The 20,000-nt window shown below is 45.1% G+C and overlaps 2 protein-coding genes and 2 pseudogenes across 3 annotated transcripts in view; 2 read left to right on the plus strand and 2 right to left on the minus strand.

The window, feature by feature from the left end:
* decr2 (2,4-dienoyl CoA reductase 2, peroxisomal) overlaps positions 1-20,000 on the plus strand; it is a 99,152-nt gene that overhangs the window by 55,327 nt on the left and 23,825 nt on the right. The gene's annotated exons all lie outside the window — the stretch shown is intronic.
* LOC130371691 (chromobox protein homolog 1-like) lies at positions 3,281-7,058 on the plus strand (annotated as a pseudogene).
* On the minus strand, positions 11,042-16,602 carry LOC130370923 (endoplasmic reticulum membrane sensor NFE2L1-like; annotated as a pseudogene).
* LOC130370927 (CDK5 regulatory subunit-associated protein 3-like) overlaps positions 17,067-20,000 on the minus strand; it is a 4,422-nt gene continuing 1,488 nt past the window's right edge. Inside the window, exons 6-14 of the mRNA XM_056576494.1 lie at positions 19,843-20,000; positions 19,518-19,654; positions 19,081-19,225; positions 18,821-18,928; positions 18,652-18,730; positions 18,435-18,523; positions 17,726-17,931; positions 17,363-17,534; positions 17,067-17,184 (exon numbers count right to left, since the gene is read on the minus strand). The exon at positions 19,843-20,000 is cut by the window's right edge and continues 21 nt beyond it. Coding sequence (XP_056432469.1) covers positions 17,119-17,184; positions 17,363-17,534; positions 17,726-17,931; positions 18,435-18,523; positions 18,652-18,730; positions 18,821-18,928; positions 19,081-19,225; positions 19,518-19,654; positions 19,843-20,000 — 1,160 coding nt within the window. The 3' untranslated portion in view covers positions 17,067-17,118. The remainder of the gene's footprint in view (positions 17,185-17,362; positions 17,535-17,725; positions 17,932-18,434; positions 18,524-18,651; positions 18,731-18,820; positions 18,929-19,080; positions 19,226-19,517; positions 19,655-19,842) is intronic.

Genomic DNA, 20,000 nt, shown 5'->3' on the forward strand with positions numbered 1-20,000 from the left:
GGTTCCAACCAGGATGTATTAAACACGAATCCGGGGAAGAACCGGAAGGAAACAAGTCGCCATTCCTGCAGTGACGTCTCACTAATATATACGTTTGAATGCAAGCCGTCCTAAGAAGTGGAAAATGTTCTACTCTTACCTTAACTTTCTATCTAACGTCACTTCTGACAATGAGGTGTAGTAGTTCGGGAAGAACCCATGCAGCTCTCAGGTTATGTGTTTTTAACGTCTACACGTTAAGATTGCCGTCATCAGTAACTGGGGGGCCAAGGCCTAACATAGACAACCCAAAGACTCAAGCTGCTGTCACTGCCAGCAGGAGCAGATGACCCTGGGTCACATGACTTGCCACGACACTAATCGAGGCTTCTGCAATACGAAGGCACGCGGAACCCCAGCCTATAGGCATCATTGTCTATAGGCCTTTTTCTTAACCTCTGTGTCATGAAATGACTTAATAGTAAACCAATGATATGCACCTTCCATCCCTCGGCCCACAGACAGCGAAAACATGACCAGGCAGAGAACAACAAGACGCCCAGAGATGAGGCTGAGCTCAATGGATCTCAGCAAACCATTTGGTGACTCAGAGAGGAACAAGCCCTGTGTCACAGATGTCTGGACACAAGGAGCTCTTCTGCTGACGACGATAGACACCAACCATCCGCCTAAAAGGGAAACAGACCTCCTCTGTCCACAAAAAAAACTGTTCCTCTACTCCTTGGGTTCCCCACACTCACGCCAGTCACGGTTATCAGGGTGCACGTGAAGCCTATACTTACATGGAGGAAGATCTTGTAATCCACGTGAGAGTTCCAGGAGCCTTCATTCTGAACCCGCGGGTCTTGGACCCTCACCGCAATGAATTCCTGGAAGGGAGGAGGGTAGAAAATAGAAAATAGGTCACGTGTTCCATCCACAACACAACAAAGATAGTTTTTTTGAAATTCTTAATGAGGCCATCCTTTGGAATGTCCTCATTGATTGTTGTTGTTTTGGGACCCTGGGGGGCCGGGGGGGGTTATCACTGAAACCTTGTTTTGCGGTATAGTTTTGCCTCGGATTGTTTATGTTTGTTTAAAGTGTCAGGTGACCAACAAAAATCGGGAGTATGGAGAAATGTGGCGGTGGTCATGTAGAGATATGAATACATGCATGTATAAGTGAGGGAGCACAAGTTACTTACATCGTCTTCTTGATTCTCGATCATCGTACCAGAGACTGCATCGCGCAGGAAACATCTACAAAGTCAAAGAAAGGAAATTGGTATGTATAAAAAAAAACTATTAAAAAATTGGATTACATATCATCCACAACTCTGGGGAGGGAAAACAACATTAGTTGTAACAACATTAGTAGTCAAGACATTAGTCACTAAAAGCCAGCCAAGATAACAGATTGGCCTTTTATGATTTATCCTACTCATCAAAAGAGAAATCCTATATCCTACATTGTCCTACCCCAGGTGACATTTCACGCAGGTCTTTTCTATAGTATCGAGAATTGTTTCCTCTATATTGAATACAAAACAAAAATATGTTATGCTCCCCTCCCTCAACCATCATATTCAGGGTTTTATTTGTTTCTGTCGAAAGTGGAAAGTTTCCAAATCTAGAGTGATTGCCTTTCTAACCAGCTAGTGCCCTTAGAGTCAGGACCTATAGACATTGTTCTCAAACAATCGCTATGCCAAGTTGCACTTCCCTCAAGCTTGTAACACCTGAACCAACATGCCAGATGTGAGAATGCAGTGTTGGGTATCCTGGCAACATTAAAGGTCACAGCATTTATTGTTCAGGCATAAAGTCTCCAGTTGAGAACCCCAGTATGTACTGATTGTAAAACCTCCATTATTGTTGCACTGTGTAGACTCCACAGATATATGGGTAACTAGATCGACTTGCTGTTGTGTTGAGGTTTAGATTTATTACTTATAACTGAATTTGTCACCCTGAATCATCATTTAAACTTTGAGTTCATTATTTAATTTCGATGTTTAATATTATCCACCAACACTTTTACACTAAAATCTAAAAAATTAATGTCTTGAAAAATCTATCCAAGTTAATCTATAAAGTAAGCAGAATATACAGATATACATGGGGTGTTGATGTATATGTATACAAAAAGTGCATATTGTTCAATAAAAACCACATCCTTCCACTCACATTACAACATGTTTTGGGTGTGTATTTGGACCATTCTGCTGCTACCTAGCTTTTCATTTTCAGCGAGGTAATCCGATGTTAAATGATGGGGACACCAATCTCCCTGTAAACAGCACTGGATCTCAATGTACATCCAGATACCTCCTCATAAAACTCCTGCCGTCAGCGCAGCAACACAAACAATTGGAATGAGATGCACAAACGTCTTCCCAATCTAAGTATTAGATTGGGAAGTTAAGTATTCAACGACGAAATGTCATGGAACTAAACGCTCTCCCTTGACTCTTGTACGACTCATGATAAGAACACGATCTTTTCGGACTTGAGTTAGTAACTTTTAAAAACAAACCTGACCAAACTGACTTACTTTCACACAAAACGTGGTTGCACCGGGGGTGTCTCGCCTGCCATTGTCCCTGCAGACAGATAACTAGTCCTGAAACCCGGCAGCGTGTTATGTTGTGTCCAGTAGAGCGGCTCCTCTGTTGCTTTTTTTGCAAGTCAGGTCCAGAACGACATGACGTCGTTCAAACGAGGCGGCCACTTCCGGATTGTAGTGCGCGTGCGCATGGAAACCCAGGGCCTACAGCAAGGACCTATTGCTACAGCGCCGTGAACATCTTCCTCCATTGTGAACTTCTCCCGCCATGTTTAAGCAAAAAAACATCAATGTTAAATCATCATCTAACATAATTCAATGACAGCTCATAGTGGTAAATTGATTACCCCATTAATACTAAACCGTTGAATAGGGTTTTATAGAGTTTACCACACACGCCCAATACAATGAATGTGTGTAGATGGGGAGAACAGCTGAATTAGCATCAATTTGACTTGATGCGTTGCTGCTAGCATTCCATGTAAACAAGTTGTCCCAGATATGTTAACCATGTATCAAGAAAAGCCCATCTAATCATTAATTTACAAAGGCAATATATTGCCTTTGTAAATTAATTACTTAGAAAGTAAAATAAATAAGTATGTCACTGATACACTTTGATAAAGGAAAACTAGATGCCACAATGGCTGTCCACACTACACATGAGTTCACAACTCTCCATAAGTAAGGGGATACAGAACCAGCCCTATGATAAAGGTCTTTGTTGTAGGCCTACCCCATGGACTGACTTTTATTTTTTAACACAGTAAAACTCCAGCCCAAAGAAGAAGAATAACCCCATTCCATTCAGCTTCTCTGTTTCACCTTTCACTTATATCGCTGTGACAGATCTATATAGTGTCCGTTTCTCCAGCCCTGTTGCTCTCTGGGCTTCATCAGGCAATCCGTCCAGTTTGTGTTGTGAGAATCGGCGCACAGATCAACTCAAGTGGGCTGGTGTGTGTTTTTTTTCTCGTGCGAGAGTATACCAGACGAAGGGGGCGGAAACGAAGCCCTTAGCTCTAGCAAGCTATTCACCATCAATAATCATACAATCGTTAACAAAACAATACCATAACCGGGACACGGAGAAGAGGATTTTCTTTGCGGTTGGGTTGCTCCACAATTTTAAACTGTAAAGACGTAGCTTGGGTGAGTTTCATCCTACCTTTCTCCCCTCCCCCTAAACATGTGTTGTTTCTTGTAAGGCTAACGTCAACGTTAACGTGTGCATGAGTCCAAAGCATCGAGATGTGGTCATCTGCGTCGTGCTTCCGCATCAACATCGCGTTTTATTGATAAGCGACGCGTTTTAATAGCTGCTGTGCAGGGGAACGAGCTCCGTGGTGGACCCTTGTCGGCTCCGCCGCGGCAACATGGAGCCTCACGCTGCCCCTTCCCGGGGCTTTGTCGTGGGCTCTTCTCCACTCGTGTGCGAGACGGCAGCCAAGCACCAGTGCCGTAGACCTTAGGGATGTCGATTTTACTTAAATGTTGGACCAATTGATAGGTTATAAGTGGATGGAGGTTACTGATTATCTAATGGTTTTTTTTTATGCAATTCTCGCTGCGAAGGTGCTGCAATCGTCTTTGTATCCGTCAACCATGCTTTTTTTTTTTTTTACAAGAATATGGCATTAATCATGCCATTTGCATGGTGCTCTAGCCTACACATTTTATTTAATTCTCGCTAGATTGAACGAAAGTTTGAACGAAAACAAATGTGCATAACTTAATTTGAATATCCTCAGTGGTCCCTCCCTTTCAAAGCACTTGAAACCTTCAAGTATCCACCCTAACTTTTCTTGAAAACCGCGCAAACCCAATCCACCGAGTGCACCAATAAAAATAGGGTATCGTTTGTTGACTGCAGATAAGTGCCATATATATTAGTGTCATACCAAGGATAAAACTCCTTGTAGTCGTACGGAACCAGTAGGATCACAACGGTTGACAATTGCTTCTCTGCATCGTCTTCAAAATGTCAGCCATGTATCTTTGCAATAAATCCCACTCTTTCCAATGCTGTTTTCTCCTCTCTACGATGTCCCATTGCTTCCATCATGCCACAATCTTGACGTTGACCAGGAACCAGGAACCTGGTCCAAAGGTCTACCTGATATGAGCGAGACTACCGAACCCTCTAATGATGGCCCCACTCTTACAGAAGGTTTTATAAATAATTATTTTCTATAAATGACTTCTTTTTTAAGTTGTCCGCCATTCAAAGAGTCTTGTTTGTTTTGTCCCACTGTAATTGTTGGTGGCCCGTTAGTCACAAGTGCCCAGTGTTGTGATGATGTCCCCCCATCTATTGATGCTACTAGTTAAGTCCTTACTCCAGCCAAAGGACGCCATTTACGGCCCTTCAATGATGGGTGCTAACACCGGGAAGCAGCAGCAGTATCTAGTTGAAGCCGTAGGGCCTTGGCCCTCAATCGAGGGGGGGAATGACCTGTGCCGCTCACTTCCTCACTCCCAGCCGCCCCGCCAGTCCCGACGGAGAGCAAGATGACGTCGGTCGTCGAGAAGAAGGAGAAGAAGGCGGACGACGTGCCCGAGGAAGAGGAGGAAGAGGAAGAGTACGTGGTGGAGAAGGTGCTGAACCGGCGCGTGGTGAAGGGGCGGGTGGAGTACCTGCTCAAATGGAAAGGCTTCTCAGAGTGAGTTGGGACGAGTTGTATCATCTATTACTTTCTTATTATCCAATGTCTGTCTCTAAGGTGTCAGCGCATTGCTTTGACTAAGCCATCACTCCGTTTAGTTTGGAAGATGAATAGTCTCCTGGTTGGACATCGCACATGCTCGTGTCAGAAGTCAGGCTGATTTTCAATCATCCAGTACGTTGTGTACTGGATAAGCATGTTGGTGTATCGGATGTTCATACTGGAAAGGTTCTCAGACATCAGACGGTATCAGATGTTGGCCTGAAATGGAACATGCTGTAGGGCCGATATAAAATACCACTGTTGGTGCATCCCTGGTTTGGTAAGGTCATTCATGGAGACATTGATCACTGTTTTGGACCCTAACTGTCATAAGAGGGCAAGCCACACCCACAACCCTTTGTCGTCTTTCCTCAACACACAGAGTATGTGCACCACATTGGAGGACAACCCAGTATATAAAAAAATATATGTATTTATTCAACCTGTATTATGTGACTGTTCCATGCAGCATAGCTTTAGTCTTTATTTGGATGCCTTTGCCTCAGAATCAAATTGATTTTAGAGAGAAAAAAAATCCATGAGTGATTGAGCCGTTATTTTTAGTGGCTCAAAATTATCTCAACGAAAGTGCTGCAGTGAAATAGTTGCAAAGGGCAAGTTCAAGCTAGCTATTCAAAAGCCAACCTCGATCACAGATTTGTGCAGAAATGTATTGATGTGGAAAGGCAGGAATGAAAATCTTACAGTGGGAACATTTGAATCACTAAAACTAGACCAAGTAGAAGAACTAAACAACCAAATCAAACCCAAGGTGGCCCAAACACAATGTTGTTTGTCACTTTCATGGTGAGGGACATAGACCTAGAGCTGATCAAAACCTTTGATGTATTATATGTCAGCCAATCACAATGAGCGAACACATGATCCATCGTGGGTGGTGGTGAAATGTTGATACTTAAGTACCTGCAGTTTGTTTGACCTCATGAATGGCTGATTTTATGTTCTCTTGAAAATAATAAACAAAATATTCCAGATTCTATTCAAACCCTATATTCTTCACGGTTCACAGCGACGACAACACGTGGGAACCGGATGACAACTTGGACTGCCCGGACCTGATCGCAGAGTTCCTGCAGTCTCAGAAATCGGGCCCACGATGGTCAAGAGGAGATGGAGGGCGAGGGCGAAGACGGCAAGTCAAAGAAGAGAAAGGAAGACGTGAGTCCGATCCCCACCTGGTCCCCACCCAGAGGCATTTGGTATCGGCGTCGGTACGAGAGACAGACTAGAATACATGTCGGAGGTTTTCTATATATGCATTATTGACGCATTTCCTTTGTCTTAAGTATTTAGAACCAGTGTGACCAGTGTAATGTAATTAATGATTGGAAGGCCATGAGGCCTTTTTCTAATCCCTTAGCGCCATGTTATTGAAGTTTGCTGCAACATTGTGTCTCATGCAGCCGGAGAAACTGAGGGGCTTCGGCACGTGCCCTGGACCAGAGAGGATCATAGGCGCTACCGATTCCACGGGAGAGCTCATGTTCCTCATGAAATGGTGTGTAGCCTCGCTTTCGTTTCTTGTTATCAGCAGACCCGAACCCTGGAATCTGGAATAATCCTAAAAAGAACAAACCCCACCAGATCCACCCTGGAACCGTAATAACCCAAACCAATAACAACTTTTCCTTTTTTCCCAGGAAAATTCGGACGAGGCCGACCTGGTCCCAGGCCAAGGAGGCGAACGTCAGTGTCCCCAGGTGTCATCTCGTTCTACGAGGAGCGGCTCACCTGGCCACTACCTACCCCACCGAGGAGGAGAAGAAGGAGGACAAGATCTGAGGAGGAAGTGGAATCGTGGAAAACGAATAAAGATAAAGAATGGTAGTTTCAACAAGAGTTAAGCAGACCACATGCGACTCATGAATCTCTTCTGGCATGGCGTCCCTCAATCTGATTCCCTTTGGATATGATCAACAATTATATAATCCATAGGTTGACATCGCGCATACACAAATCACATGCTATGTACATTTTAACAGTATTACATCTCGTATGACCTTGCTTCTCCCCATTCAAATTGGACAGATGCTTTTTGACGTATGTGCACGCCAGTGCTACATGCCTTTTTTCCGCTATTTTGCTATCATGGTACCGTGAAGATTTATGCCTTATATTCATCACCGTAAATACTTTTGAAATGAAATAGTTTTTGATGCCTTTTAAGGACGACTGACATCCCTGTTTCCCTGAATTCACTTTAGTACTTAGTTTTCGTTTACTTGTGTTTTGTGTAACCTATCCAAAAAAGATTCCATGTACTTGGCTCATTAGTGCTCCTAGTTATTGTGGTATTTTTAATAGTGATGTCTAGCTTGTCTGTTTTTGGAGAATAAACCACATTTTTGTTACAAGGGCTGGCTTTCTGAGTGTGATTGTGGGGAAGGATAGCGTGGTGCCAGGGTGTTACCAACTCCCAGATAAAAGTGCTAGGTTTGATCCCAGTAGTACAGCTAAACCTGTAGGCATGACCTTACTAAATGGCCATTTTTATTGAAACGGTTAATAATGTTACTGTGGAAACAGCTATCGAGGGGAATAATTAACATTTTTGGGACCTTTCATGGGAGGTTGTCCGTTGGTTATGACAAACAGAATTCCTACTGGTTTATAATATAAACAATGCTATAGGACACAAGGCTCACAGCCGCCCGCCCATCCAGCAACCGATTGGTGCTCCAATAATAAACACAGCTGTGTTGCAGCCCCTTGAGGACTGAGCTGGCACCAATTTGAATAGTTTAAAGGACCTATTATGGTGTTTTGGCCAACAAGTAAACATAGTATAGGAGTTCCAGAAAACCTGTTTTTGAAGCTGTTTGCTGGAAATAGCTTTTAGGAAACAAAATCTTGCCTCCACTATTCCCCTGTTTCAGTCCCTTCAGAATGCGCTGTTTCTGGTGTCCGTAGCTTTAATGCAAATGAGCTGCTGCCCATTGACCAATGAGCTGTCAGAGTGAACCAAGCATGGAAAAGTGATTATGCCGTTTGCAGACTCCTGGAGCTCTATATCTATATAATTTTCATAATAAAAATATATAATACATAGGTATTGATATATATCCAATATCATGGCCCAAAGCTATGTGCACCTCGGATGATATTATGAATGATAAAGACTGCGTCTGACGACCACAACGAGTAAAGACTCGTAGTGGGGGTTATCTCGGCCATGGTTGAGAAGAAATTGGGGGAAAGGAATTTGGCCTTGGTTCTCCATATTGAAGTCCATATTGAACTGAGACATGGAGGAGAAGGGATTGTACTCCGGGAGCTGAGCTACCGGACTGCCGCCGAGCTCCCCCCGCCGGAGCTGTTGGACAGTTCAGCTCCCGGAGTACACCCAACGGAGCTGTCGCCTCGGCGGCAGGTTCAGCTCCCAGAGTTCACCCTGCTGCCGGACTGCTGCCGAAGCTTCTGCGGCAGTCCAAAGGTGGCAGTCCGGCAGCTCAGCTACAATCCCTTTCTCCTCCATTTGTCCTCCTCCGGAGTCGCCAAGCTCCCCCCGCCGGAGCTGCTCGTCCGCTGGTCAACAAAATCTTAGCTATGCTCTGGCTGGAGGGGGTCGGGGAAGTGGGAGGTAATATTCAAATGTGCCCACCGAAAAACAACACCCCAAATCCCGGGAAAAGAGTGTTTTCATAATTAGTCCCCTTTAAAAGTCCTACAGGAAATAGATTCCTAAGCAATGGTTAGGCAGTATATCACAATCTTGTGACATTTTGAGATTACAACGGAATTCATGTTAACAGTTCAATTATGAACATTACTGAGACTGAAGCAAAGTCACGGTTGAAATAAAAACACTTATTAAATCAATAAAAATATCCCAGATTGCCAGCAAACATTTTTTTAAGTAAAACAAGGAGAGAAACTACATCCAAACTCCAAACCGGGGGGTCAGAGGGACATGGAGACCATGAGATCTACGGAAAGGTCTGACAAACACAAACATGGAAATATTTACAGACGAACAAGACGACTGAAGCAGTGCGCTAAGATACTAAGTACACTCATATTTGTGTTGGAGTGAAACGACAAACTTCCTTGATACCATATTGAATGAGTGCTTCCAACATTATCTCCCTTCAATACATTTTCCCCCCCATCTTTCATTGCTGTAATTGCCATTTTCAGCCATGTATGTTAATTGTAACAACTGCCATTTTATATGGGGTGACGAACAAGAACTGACAGACTCCATTCAAAATGACAAATAATAGCACTTTGCTTGAGAGCAAGGTTAACTTCTCCAAACCTTAAGGTCAAGATATGACCTTGTCAAATAAAAGGCATTCAAAATAAAGTGTCCACTACAAACATTTGTCTTCTTTCTTTAGCTATCTCATAAATAAATAAGTTAGGGGTATGTGTCAGAAACAAAATAAACAATTATTGCAACAGCAGTGTACTTTCAGAAGAAGGCAAACTAATCCAGTTGTCCTTTGAAACTGAACAGGAAATTGCCAGAAAAAAAACTTAGTTCATTTGGATTAATTTACTACAAACAAATTAAGCCAATGACAAAACAAGTTACCCAAAACTGTGTGTTATTGATATGCATTCAGCACAATCGTTGTTGAAAGCCAATCCAAGTCCTCTCTGGTACATTAATTCTGGTAACATACGCACTCCTAAAACACACTCCTAAAAGGCCAGACAGTGTTCAATTCAACAGGAGGGGTAGTGGACGGTTTTTAATTTTTTGTCGATAGAGATGATGAAGCTAGACCTACAACCTTGCTTATACTACAGATTATGAACATAATGCAAGAGCCATTGCTGACTGCAGCTCCCACCTCACAACCTGCAGTGGAGGACAAAGGCAAGGGAGTCACTGCAAAATGCATAAAGCCAAGCCTTTAAAAGGACAAAGTACAGTGCTATGTATAAGTATTTGGAATCTGAAACATTTCCCAATGCAGTGTGCCCCACCCCAAAAGGTCCATCACCTCCGTCACCAAACTCGCCTCCTTCTCCCTGGTCTGTGGCCAGCCCAGTAACACATGCTCCACCTCTTCGATTTCCGCCAGCAGTATCCCACCTCTATGCATAACCAAACCAAAACCGTCCAGTCCAGAATATCTGCCATACAAACCCATTTAATTAGTGAGGTTATTGTCTAGAGAGAGCAGGTGAGGTGCACCTTGTAACCTTTGATTAGTAACGGTGTTGATAGTGATTTCATCCAAAATATGGACCTTCTTTAGCCTTTGGTATCTAAAACATTCTTTAGCCTTTCTTGGCCCGGGCATTTGGAGCTGGCAAGCTTCAGTGATTGAAAAACCAGCGGAAACCAGTTGGTATGCACCTGTATGATGCATAGATACTCATCCATCCATCGATCCTTGGTGGCCGTGTTCCGTTCCAACCTTCTGTTTCCTTGAGACAAGTCCTTTCGTTCTCGTTCTGCACGATGGCACGGCTGTCCCATTCTGTTGGTTTTGGTGGCAAAAGGTTGAGAGCAAATCGAATCTTCCAGTCGCTCGGTTAGGTCCTTTCATACCTCCTCATCTTTGTTTGTTCTTTTCCCTCAAACCAACTAATTATATATCAGTAGTCAAGTAAAGAACTTCTGCTTCAAGTGGTTTCCGGGAAGAAAGCAGGAACAAAGAGAAACGTGGGAAACAACTATGCTGGGAGAGTAGCCGACAATGCTGTTTTATCTTCTTCCTTCTCGCCAGAATCTCCTCAAGAAATAAAGAACCGTCCCGCGTCTGCAGAAATCTTTCCTATTGGTTTTAGCAAAGTGAAAGAAAAAAAAAGCAGTGTCCACAAGCTCACTTTTTCTTGTCCTTTTGTTTTTTCTCGGGCTTCCGGTTGGGCTGGGCGGCGGCGATGCTGCGCGGCATGATGAGCACGCTGCCGTCGGCGCCGTTACTGCAGGGAGTACTCGCTGGGGGGGTAGGGCCGGCCCTCCTCGTCTCGCAACTGGGCGAACACCACCTGGGAGAGGCTCTGCATCTTCTGCTTCATCTGCCGGAGGGAGCTGACGCACTCCATCTGCTCCTTCTGCAGCCGCGTCTTGTCGCGCCGCAGCTCGTGCACGCCCTGCTCCAGGTTCAGGATGGTGTCCAGCTTGCGCTTGCGGCAGTTCTGGGCCGCCATCTTGTTCTTGCCGCGCCGGCGGATGTCGCGGATGAGCGCCAGCTGCGCCTCGCTCAGGTGGTGCTTGGCTATGAGCTCGTTGAACTCCTCCACGGGCAGGTTTGATGATCTTCTCGTTGGAGAAGGGGATCTTCATGGCCCGCGCTCGCCGCTCGTCCCGGCTGGACTGCTTGTCGAGCAGGTCCTGGGGCGGCTGCATCTTGCCGCTCTGCTTGTCCCGGACCGTCTTCTTGCCGGTGGAGAAGGGCAGCTCGGGGTGGCGGAGAACGGCGAGGAGAGCGGCAGGTTGTAGGTGTGGTTGTGGCTGATGTTGTCGAGCTGCGGCAGGCCTTGGAACTCCTGGTAGCTCATCCGGCAGAGCTTGCTGTAGCCGGGCTGGTATCCCCCGACGGCGCCCTCGTCCGTCTCGGCAGTGGCGGCCTCGGAGTCGGTGCTGTAGCCCACAGCGCCCTCCTCTGAGAAGGTGGCCGAGGTGGAGGAGGAGGAGGCGGCGGAGGAGCACGAGGTCTCCGAGCTGCTCGGCGATGCCGGGCTGTGGCTAGAGTCCAGGGACAGACCCGAATCAGAGTCCAGCTCGTCCTCGAGCTGGGAGGTCTGGGCCTGGCTGAAGCCCTCTTCCATGGCGAGGTCCAGCAGGCTGATCTCATCCAGCATGGAGTCTTCTAGTAGGGTGCTGAACGGATCGGGCAGCACGGGAGTGGAGGTGACGTTATTAGTGCCGTTTATGAGAGGCGGGAGAAAGAGCCCAGTGAGGTTGGTGGCTCCGAAGGAGGAGTTGATGTTGGATGAGTTGCTGGAGGACAGCCGGAGCATGGTGGGCCTCGGGCGCTGCTGGTCGCGTCCAGCTGGGGGGTGAAGAGCGGGGGGAAGTCCTGGCTGCAGCTGGGCAGAGAGGCCTGGTGAAGGCTCACATCTGGTTTATCAAGGTGGAGCGGGAGTACGGGCCGAAGGTTGCCATCGGGGTGGGCTCTGAGGCCGCTGCCTCGGGCTGCTGGAGCTGCTGGGGCTGGTGTCCACCGAGTTGCTGTTCACCTCCATTGCCTGAATAAAAATAAGGTTTTGTCAGGGGACATGCATGAGCGCACACCCGAACACAGCTAGCTAGACGTTTTGCTTTCTTCAACAACAAAAATGTGAGGTACAACAGCACCATGAAAAATGTTTCGATGCGCAATGATTGTTCGATGCGCAATGACGGTGGCACTTTATGTTCCAATTAGTCAGATCGCCTATGCTAATTAGGACAGAGGAATGTATCAGTTAATCCAGACGGATGAACCCAAAAATGTAAAAACCAAAAAGAACAGACCAATACCTGGAGCTCCATGATGGCCATGATGTCCTGCCACTGCTGCTCAAGGTCCAGCTGTGGCTCAGCATGGGGCAGGGGAGGAGCTAGGGGAGGAGCCAGGGGAGGAGCCAGGAGAGGAGCCAGGGGAGGAGCCAGGGGCAAACCCTGTGACGTTGAGGGAGCCTCTTCATTGGCTGTCCCGATCTCTGGGGCGACAACCGGTGCGGGAAACTACCAACACAAAGCAATATTGTGTGATGTTGTGCGTCTTCTGCCGCACAAAAACAACAAGCTACATGCGTTAATAGGATGATGTGCATGTGGTGGATTATGGTTGGTATTGTTTACTTCAGACTCTTCTCCGAAAGGGAAGGTGGCTTCCAGCAGCCTCAGACATTCCTGAAAAGACAAGGATGTCTGTGAACCACGGCAGCTTAGACAACAGAGGAGGATGTAGGATGAACCGTCGTATATTTAAGATTCATTTAGATGGCTCATCGAGAGAAAAAGGAACTAATATACCAATAGCAATAAGTATGCAGGTGGTGTTGTCGTAGGATCTGTATAGCACCAGTGAGCAGATGAAGGTGCACCTTCACATAGTTTTGTGACTTTGGGCAATGTTTCAAATCCACTGGTGAACCTATAATCTATCAACCCCCCTCATTTCCTTAATACCACTCAACCTCCACCACGACCACACCCATCTGCATCATGCTGGAGTCCTGTTCAGAGACCAACCTGCTCGGGGATGCTCTCCCCGGTCTCCCCGTCCACGGGCGAGGCCTCCTGCAGGTTCACCCCATTCCTCCAGCTCTCCTGGGCCTCACGGCCTTCTTTGCTCTCCTCCGGGCGGGGCTTCTCCTCCTCACTGTCTTTCTGCCGGTGGCTGTAGTTAAACACTTCTCGACCTGCACCAAGGTCAATGTCCTGCCTCCACAGGATGTCAATCAAATCAATGTCCTATGAAAAGACAGAACACAGGACGCCACCACGTCAAACTATTGTAGACACGGACAACACATGCGGCTTCCTATTCGCCTAGGGGACTCAACTACTCGCGATAAACTAAGGTTAATGAAAACTCATATCATGGTGTTACAGGCCTGCACATTAACACTCATCTCGATCACATGATGTACTCCATACAAATGGAAAATTACTAACTTATAGAGGTTGCATTACAAAGCGGAACTTTTACAAATAAGTCGAACAGCTCATGTAACAGGCCTATTGGTCAGCTGACGCAACCATAGCTGAATCTCTTAGCTACAGTGTCAATCATGTGACCAAATGGGGCTCCAGTACACTACAAGTCTGGGCAAAATGTCTTAAGAGTGGGCCACAACTGCACTGCATTAATAAGGCAAAGCTGGGAGCATTGAGGAACGAATTAAAAGACATTGAATAGTCAAGAAATAGATGCTAACAAATTTGATATAATTTACATTTCACAGTGGCAACTAAGAATTTCCTAGCCATGGCATAATTAATCAAACAATCAGTGGGACCAAATCAATAATCACTATTTAAAAGAGTAAAACCTTCATCAATGAAGAAGACTACCCAGCTAGTTGTCCGAAGATCTTGTAATATAATAATAAGAATCCCGCTCCTATTACACATCAAATGTAAATGCCACACCAAATGATATACAAGTTATAATATCCCATGGTGTGGCTGAAAACGACCCTTAACATTTGAGTAAACCCTCAACAGTGATTCATCCCTCCTCCCAGGGATCCATCGGATGATGCTGCTTTACACGAAGCCTCTTCCTCCCTTGTGTTAAGATAAAAGGTGTGGCGTGGCTGTACCTCTTTTGTGAGGTCATCGTTGCCGTCCCGGGTGCCCTGTTCCTGGGAGTGCTCAGGGGCCACGGCCCCCAGACTGCTGTCCGCTGCGATTGGGTTGTAAGTGGATTCAGGTGCCCCACCTCCTCCCCTCATGGCCGGGGTAACGTCAGGGCTGCTCAGGTCCTCCAGGCCGGCCCCATTGTCCAGGGTGATACTGGGGCTCGACTGGCTGGCGGCAGATACCACAGTCTCTTGGTCGCGGTGCACGAGCCAGGCGTTGAGCTCGGTGCTGGGCACAGAGAGGCGGTCCAGCTGGCGCACCTGGTTCAGTAGCCGGCGGGTGGTGAAGAACTGGTCCAGGTCCACACTCTTTGGGTGGATGCCATAGCCGTCCAGCGTGTTGCGCAGGTTGTGGAACTGGGTCTGGGTGTAGGCGGAGGTGGGGCCCAGGATGATCTCCCTCAGAGGGGGTAGCTGGTTGCTCAGGTAGGAGTCAACGTCCACACGCACCCCAATGAGACTCAGAAGGATGGTGAACTGAATCAGGCCCTCTGTGAAGTACTTTTTCAAGTAAAGCATTTCTTTACAAAGGAACAAAGGGTGAAATTAAAAATAAAAAAACAAAAAACGGGGCCACTTCAAAATAGTAATTTCTGTACTTCAAAGTGCAGTAAAACCAAGAAGAAGAAAATAAATAAATAATGGTTTTGGACTTTTCTGCGTGACAGAGGGTCTACAGCTTTTGTGTGCCAGCTGAAATGAGTTTGGAAAGTGAATAGGTTCCAGAAGGATATGTCCCCTGCAATAAGTGTCCAACAGGCAGAGAAGGCTTTGTTCTTCATAAGGTCTTCATCATTTTATACCTAAGGAAAGTGAAACAGAGTACATATATTAGTCTAACATTAATTGTCCACATTTAGCCAACATATCATTTAATACAACTGTGATGTTCTGGAATAAAAATTGCTATATATTGCACCACAATATAGTCGTAGCTAACAGTTAATAACACTTGCATTACACACATGCTATTTAAAAATAATAATAATGTAAGTAACGTAAGCGACTTGCTAGCATCTCTGAAATGTTGCATCCTCCCATGGCGAGAAGAGAAAACCGCAGCGCTCTTTTAATCTCGAACATTTATCTTTCCAAGTAATATATACATTTAAGAGATGAAAGGATGGCGAGAATCACCCCGCCCTAGATAGGACGGCTATCTGTATTTGGTGCTGCTGAAGGTGAACGTGGGAGCCTCGGATACTCACTATAAACGACAACCACCTATCGCAGGGAGGGTTCCTCCCTCCCGGTGCACAGCTGCGCCTATCTGTGTCCTATTAACATTAGCTAGCTAAAACATAAACTACCACCACATTGCATTTCTATAGAAGTGCTTTATTATTATCACATTAACAACGACCGATGCCATGTCTGGCAGTGGCCACATCAATTAACTTGGAATGGGGTTTGTTTTGAAAAAGGTGCGTGCTTCTTGCGATTTTCATTATCTACTTCCGCTGTAGCTAGCATCAAACAATCTCCCTAGCAACAAGTGGTGAAAAAATAAATGACAGATTAGCAATCCAGTCGCAGAACGAGAACACGTTACCGACACGTCACTCTGGGCCGGCTCTACCAATACGAACGAGGCGGAGGAGGGTCATCCAGTGTAAGAAAATGCTATGTGCTAAACTATTGAGGACTAAACACAAATGTTATTAGTGAGCCTGACATGCAAAAATGCATGTTTATTTAATTGTGTATTTCATACACAAAGAGGTTATACGTCGCTACATGACAAACTGTCATTAATATAACCCTTGTCAATAACAAGTAAACTGTCTATAGCCATGCAGCCCATCATTGAAAGAAGCTTTTTATGTTTGCGCATTGACAACCCATTAAATGTGTACTTACGCACGAGCTTGCGACTTTGTTATCTTGCCACACGTATACCCACCTTTCGAGATCGTCAACAAATTCCTGGACCCCAAAAAGCTCGAGATAACAGCTTAACACAATGTTATCCTACCTTTCCACATTGATTGGCCCACCATGACTTGCAAAATGGCTAGCTCGCTAGCATAGCTTCGGAGCGCCGCTTGACACAAAACACGCTGTCAAAGAGCATGCGTAGAACATTCTAGTGCCAAGCTCCATCACCCGGCTCTGGGTGATAATAATAACTAGAGGGATTTTCCAACAGTTGAATAAAACAATATCAGGTTTTTCAGTCAATAGACTTCTGCTGGTTTATTTTGCGGTGATAACTATAGAATACATTAACCAGATGGTCACCCCACCCAACAACTTTCTAAAACGCTTAATTTCCCCTCCTTTAACACCACCTAATTGGTAAAACAGCGTCTGGAGTATTTTAACCTATAACACATGCTGGATTTATCATGTTACCATGAATTACTATATTGTTACTTATTATTAATTAATAAGATAATTAATTGAAAAGCACATATGATGTGTTTGTAATCACTTACTAAACGTATGTATAATCCAAGTTGTGACATCTGCACACCATTACGTGATATGAAAAGCAATAATGAAACCACACCAAATTCACAAATGACTTGAAGATGACACATTAAATAAAAGATTTATTTGCCAAACGACATGAGACATCTGCAAACTACACATTCACCCCCATCAGGTTTACCGGTCTGTTGTTGTATCGCTTTGAAATGTCTGCTTCAATCTGAAAAAAGATTTGACAAAACATGGTTAATATGAGAAAAGCAAATGTTAAGGAATAAACATGTTTAGGTTACATTTATGTAACCATTATGTTCAAATGAAAATACTTAGTGTTATTATCACTTAAAGTAATAGCTAAGGAATCAGACATTAACAAAGAAAGCATAAAGGTAATTTACCAGTTTCTGAAGCTCACGGGTGGTTTTTGCCAGCAGGTCGATACGGGGTTCCAGCTTGGCCTGTTCTTCCAGAGCTTTCTGCCTATTATCCGCCATCGTGGCGCGTTTCAGAACCAAAATGTCCGCCTGCTTCAGCTTCTGTCTCAGTGTCTCGGACACACGCTCAACATACCTGGAGAAAACGCAGAATCCCACTGAATACAAAAAGTAACACCTTGAAAATAGCTTTTTCTTGGTCATTGTAACAATATAGGTTACAGATATGAAGAATACTTCTTCATATTCATTGAATAACAGACAAGACATTACTTGTGTGTGTGCGTGTTGCTATCCATCTAACGGTAGGACATTGAAGGAGCGGACCTGGGTGAAGCCAGAATCATGAAGAGGTGCTGCATCCTGAGGGAGGTCAGCCGCCTCAGGAGGTCGGACACCACTGCCTGCAGGTCCTGGATGTGGTCCCGGGTCTGGCCTTGGATGATGGTGGGGGCCAGCTGGAACTGGCTCATGGCGACCACGTCGGCGTTCTCGCCCATTTCGCTCAGCCTCTGCGCCAGGAAGGTCTCCAGCTGGGGTAAACAAACACAACAGACTCGTCTGGATATGCATCTGGATTGAGTTTGAAATTAAGTACCATCAAGACAACTTCTGTTCACGGCTGTTGTGAATGGTGGGCTATGGAAGTAATTCATAAGATTTGAGTAAATTAGAAACAATATTAATATTTCTTGAATCTATTGTTTCACTGAAATGTATTGCTTTAATTCCATTTTTGTTTGTTTAGTGCTTTGTCTGTAATCAGTGTTAATATAATATTGCATTGATATTTGTATTTAGGCTTCATGAGTCAATATCATTTTCACAAGCTCCTATCTGTAAGCCCTTGTTCTACTTCTATTGAACACAGAATGTGTTCTTTATAATAGGATTCTCAACGGCATTGTTGAATTCAGTATGAATTGTGAAACGATGCAAATTGTTAAGGCAATTGAATGACATTCCCACCAAGTGAAATCTATCACATTATGTAAATATGTGTGTAAGCTATATTCATAAAGACACTGATGATGACCTCCATGAGTTCATCGATGAACTGGTTCCGTGACTGAGGGTTCTCCAGAATCGTGAGGGCATCCTCTCCCCTTGCAACACCCTCTGGACCTAAGTAAGACCACAAATTATCCCCAACTGTCAGACCAAGTATGGTGTATGTGCATTACATAAAATGAACAGAATTATAAGTACAAATATTTAATTTGACCTTACAAAACAAAACAAAAAGTACTTGCAGTCAGTTCCGCCATCTAATACTTCAATTTCGATTGGCGCTTCTCCACTTTCGCCCCAGTCAATGCCACCTTCATCGTCCTGAATAGAGCCAAGAGATATCATATTATTATCTCACTGAACAGTTTTCTTAAAATATTGTTTATTCCATTGAAAGAACGTTTTTTGCACCTTTGAGTCAGAATCCAAACTTATTCCCCAGTCCACTCCATCCTCAGCCGTGATACCGAAATTCACTTCCTGAGTTTCTGTTCCATCGCCAAAGTCACCCCAGTTAATCTATTAAGGTTAAGGTTATTCTAGATCAGTTTTGTTATTTACTTTCAGTTTTACAGTAGGGTACATTCTGCCATTACTTAGGAAGCCACATCCTTCCATCTGCAAAATGTATTTTTACAGTCCCAAATTAATAAAGAAGCTGTGAGACTCACCGTTTCCTCGGTGACCGTATCAGCCGGGGCCTCATCCATTACAGGCTTATCCACGACCACAGGAGCGTGGCCGGTCCTCCACTCATAGAACGTTGTGTTACCTTTCTTCTGGGCAAACGTAAGTAAAGGCAGGACTGGCTCAGACCTGAGAACAAGCAGATTGGAAAACAAGAGATACACATTCATATAAGAAAGAAAAGCATTTAGAATTGTCTTTCTAATTTGTGGATTTTTGTCAAAAGAATCAAATCATTTTCAGTTAGGATCTGTTGTGCAACTAAAAATACAACATTAAGTCCACAGTAGCCCTTCATGTAGAGTGTCCATTCCCAGTCCTAATAAAGTGGGGATGCCTCCCTGATCTTTAGATTTACTCCTGCCAGGGAGTGCGTTGATAACATGTCTTTCGTACCTCTGGAAAATTACCACATACTCACCAATCTGAGACAAAGTTTGTGAAAACAGTATAGAGTTGGATGTGCTCCTCCAGCCTTGAAGCCTCTCGGCCTGTTTCCTCCAGGACGGTGGGGAGGTCTTTGACCAGAGCTTGAAGCTCCCGAGCCACATTCTCTCCCTGGCAGAGAGTACCAATCCAACCCATCAGTACCATTCAAAATCAGCACAGAAAACCACAAATATGGAAAGTAAAATACTGTTGTATCACACTAAAAACAAGCTATTGTGAAAACAGTGGCTTCGGAATAGCGACCCTCTGCATTTAACCGCGTGTGCCCTAAATGAGGAGATGCTCGCAGGGCTTACCGTGATGCCGTACTGTTTGCACGCTGCGTAGTAGCGTTCCCGCAGGTCGGCCGAGGAGCTCTGGCACTCGACCTCGCGCCGGGTGAGGTCCTGCTGCTGCTGCTGGGCCTTGGCCACCTGCTTCCTCAGAGCAGGGCCCTCGTAGCTAACGCTGCGGC

The sequence above is a fragment of the Gadus chalcogrammus genome, chromosome 18 (genome assembly GCF_026213295.1).
Source record: "Gadus chalcogrammus isolate NIFS_2021 chromosome 18, NIFS_Gcha_1.0, whole genome shotgun sequence".
Taxonomy (NCBI): domain Eukaryota; kingdom Metazoa; phylum Chordata; class Actinopteri; order Gadiformes; family Gadidae; genus Gadus; species Gadus chalcogrammus.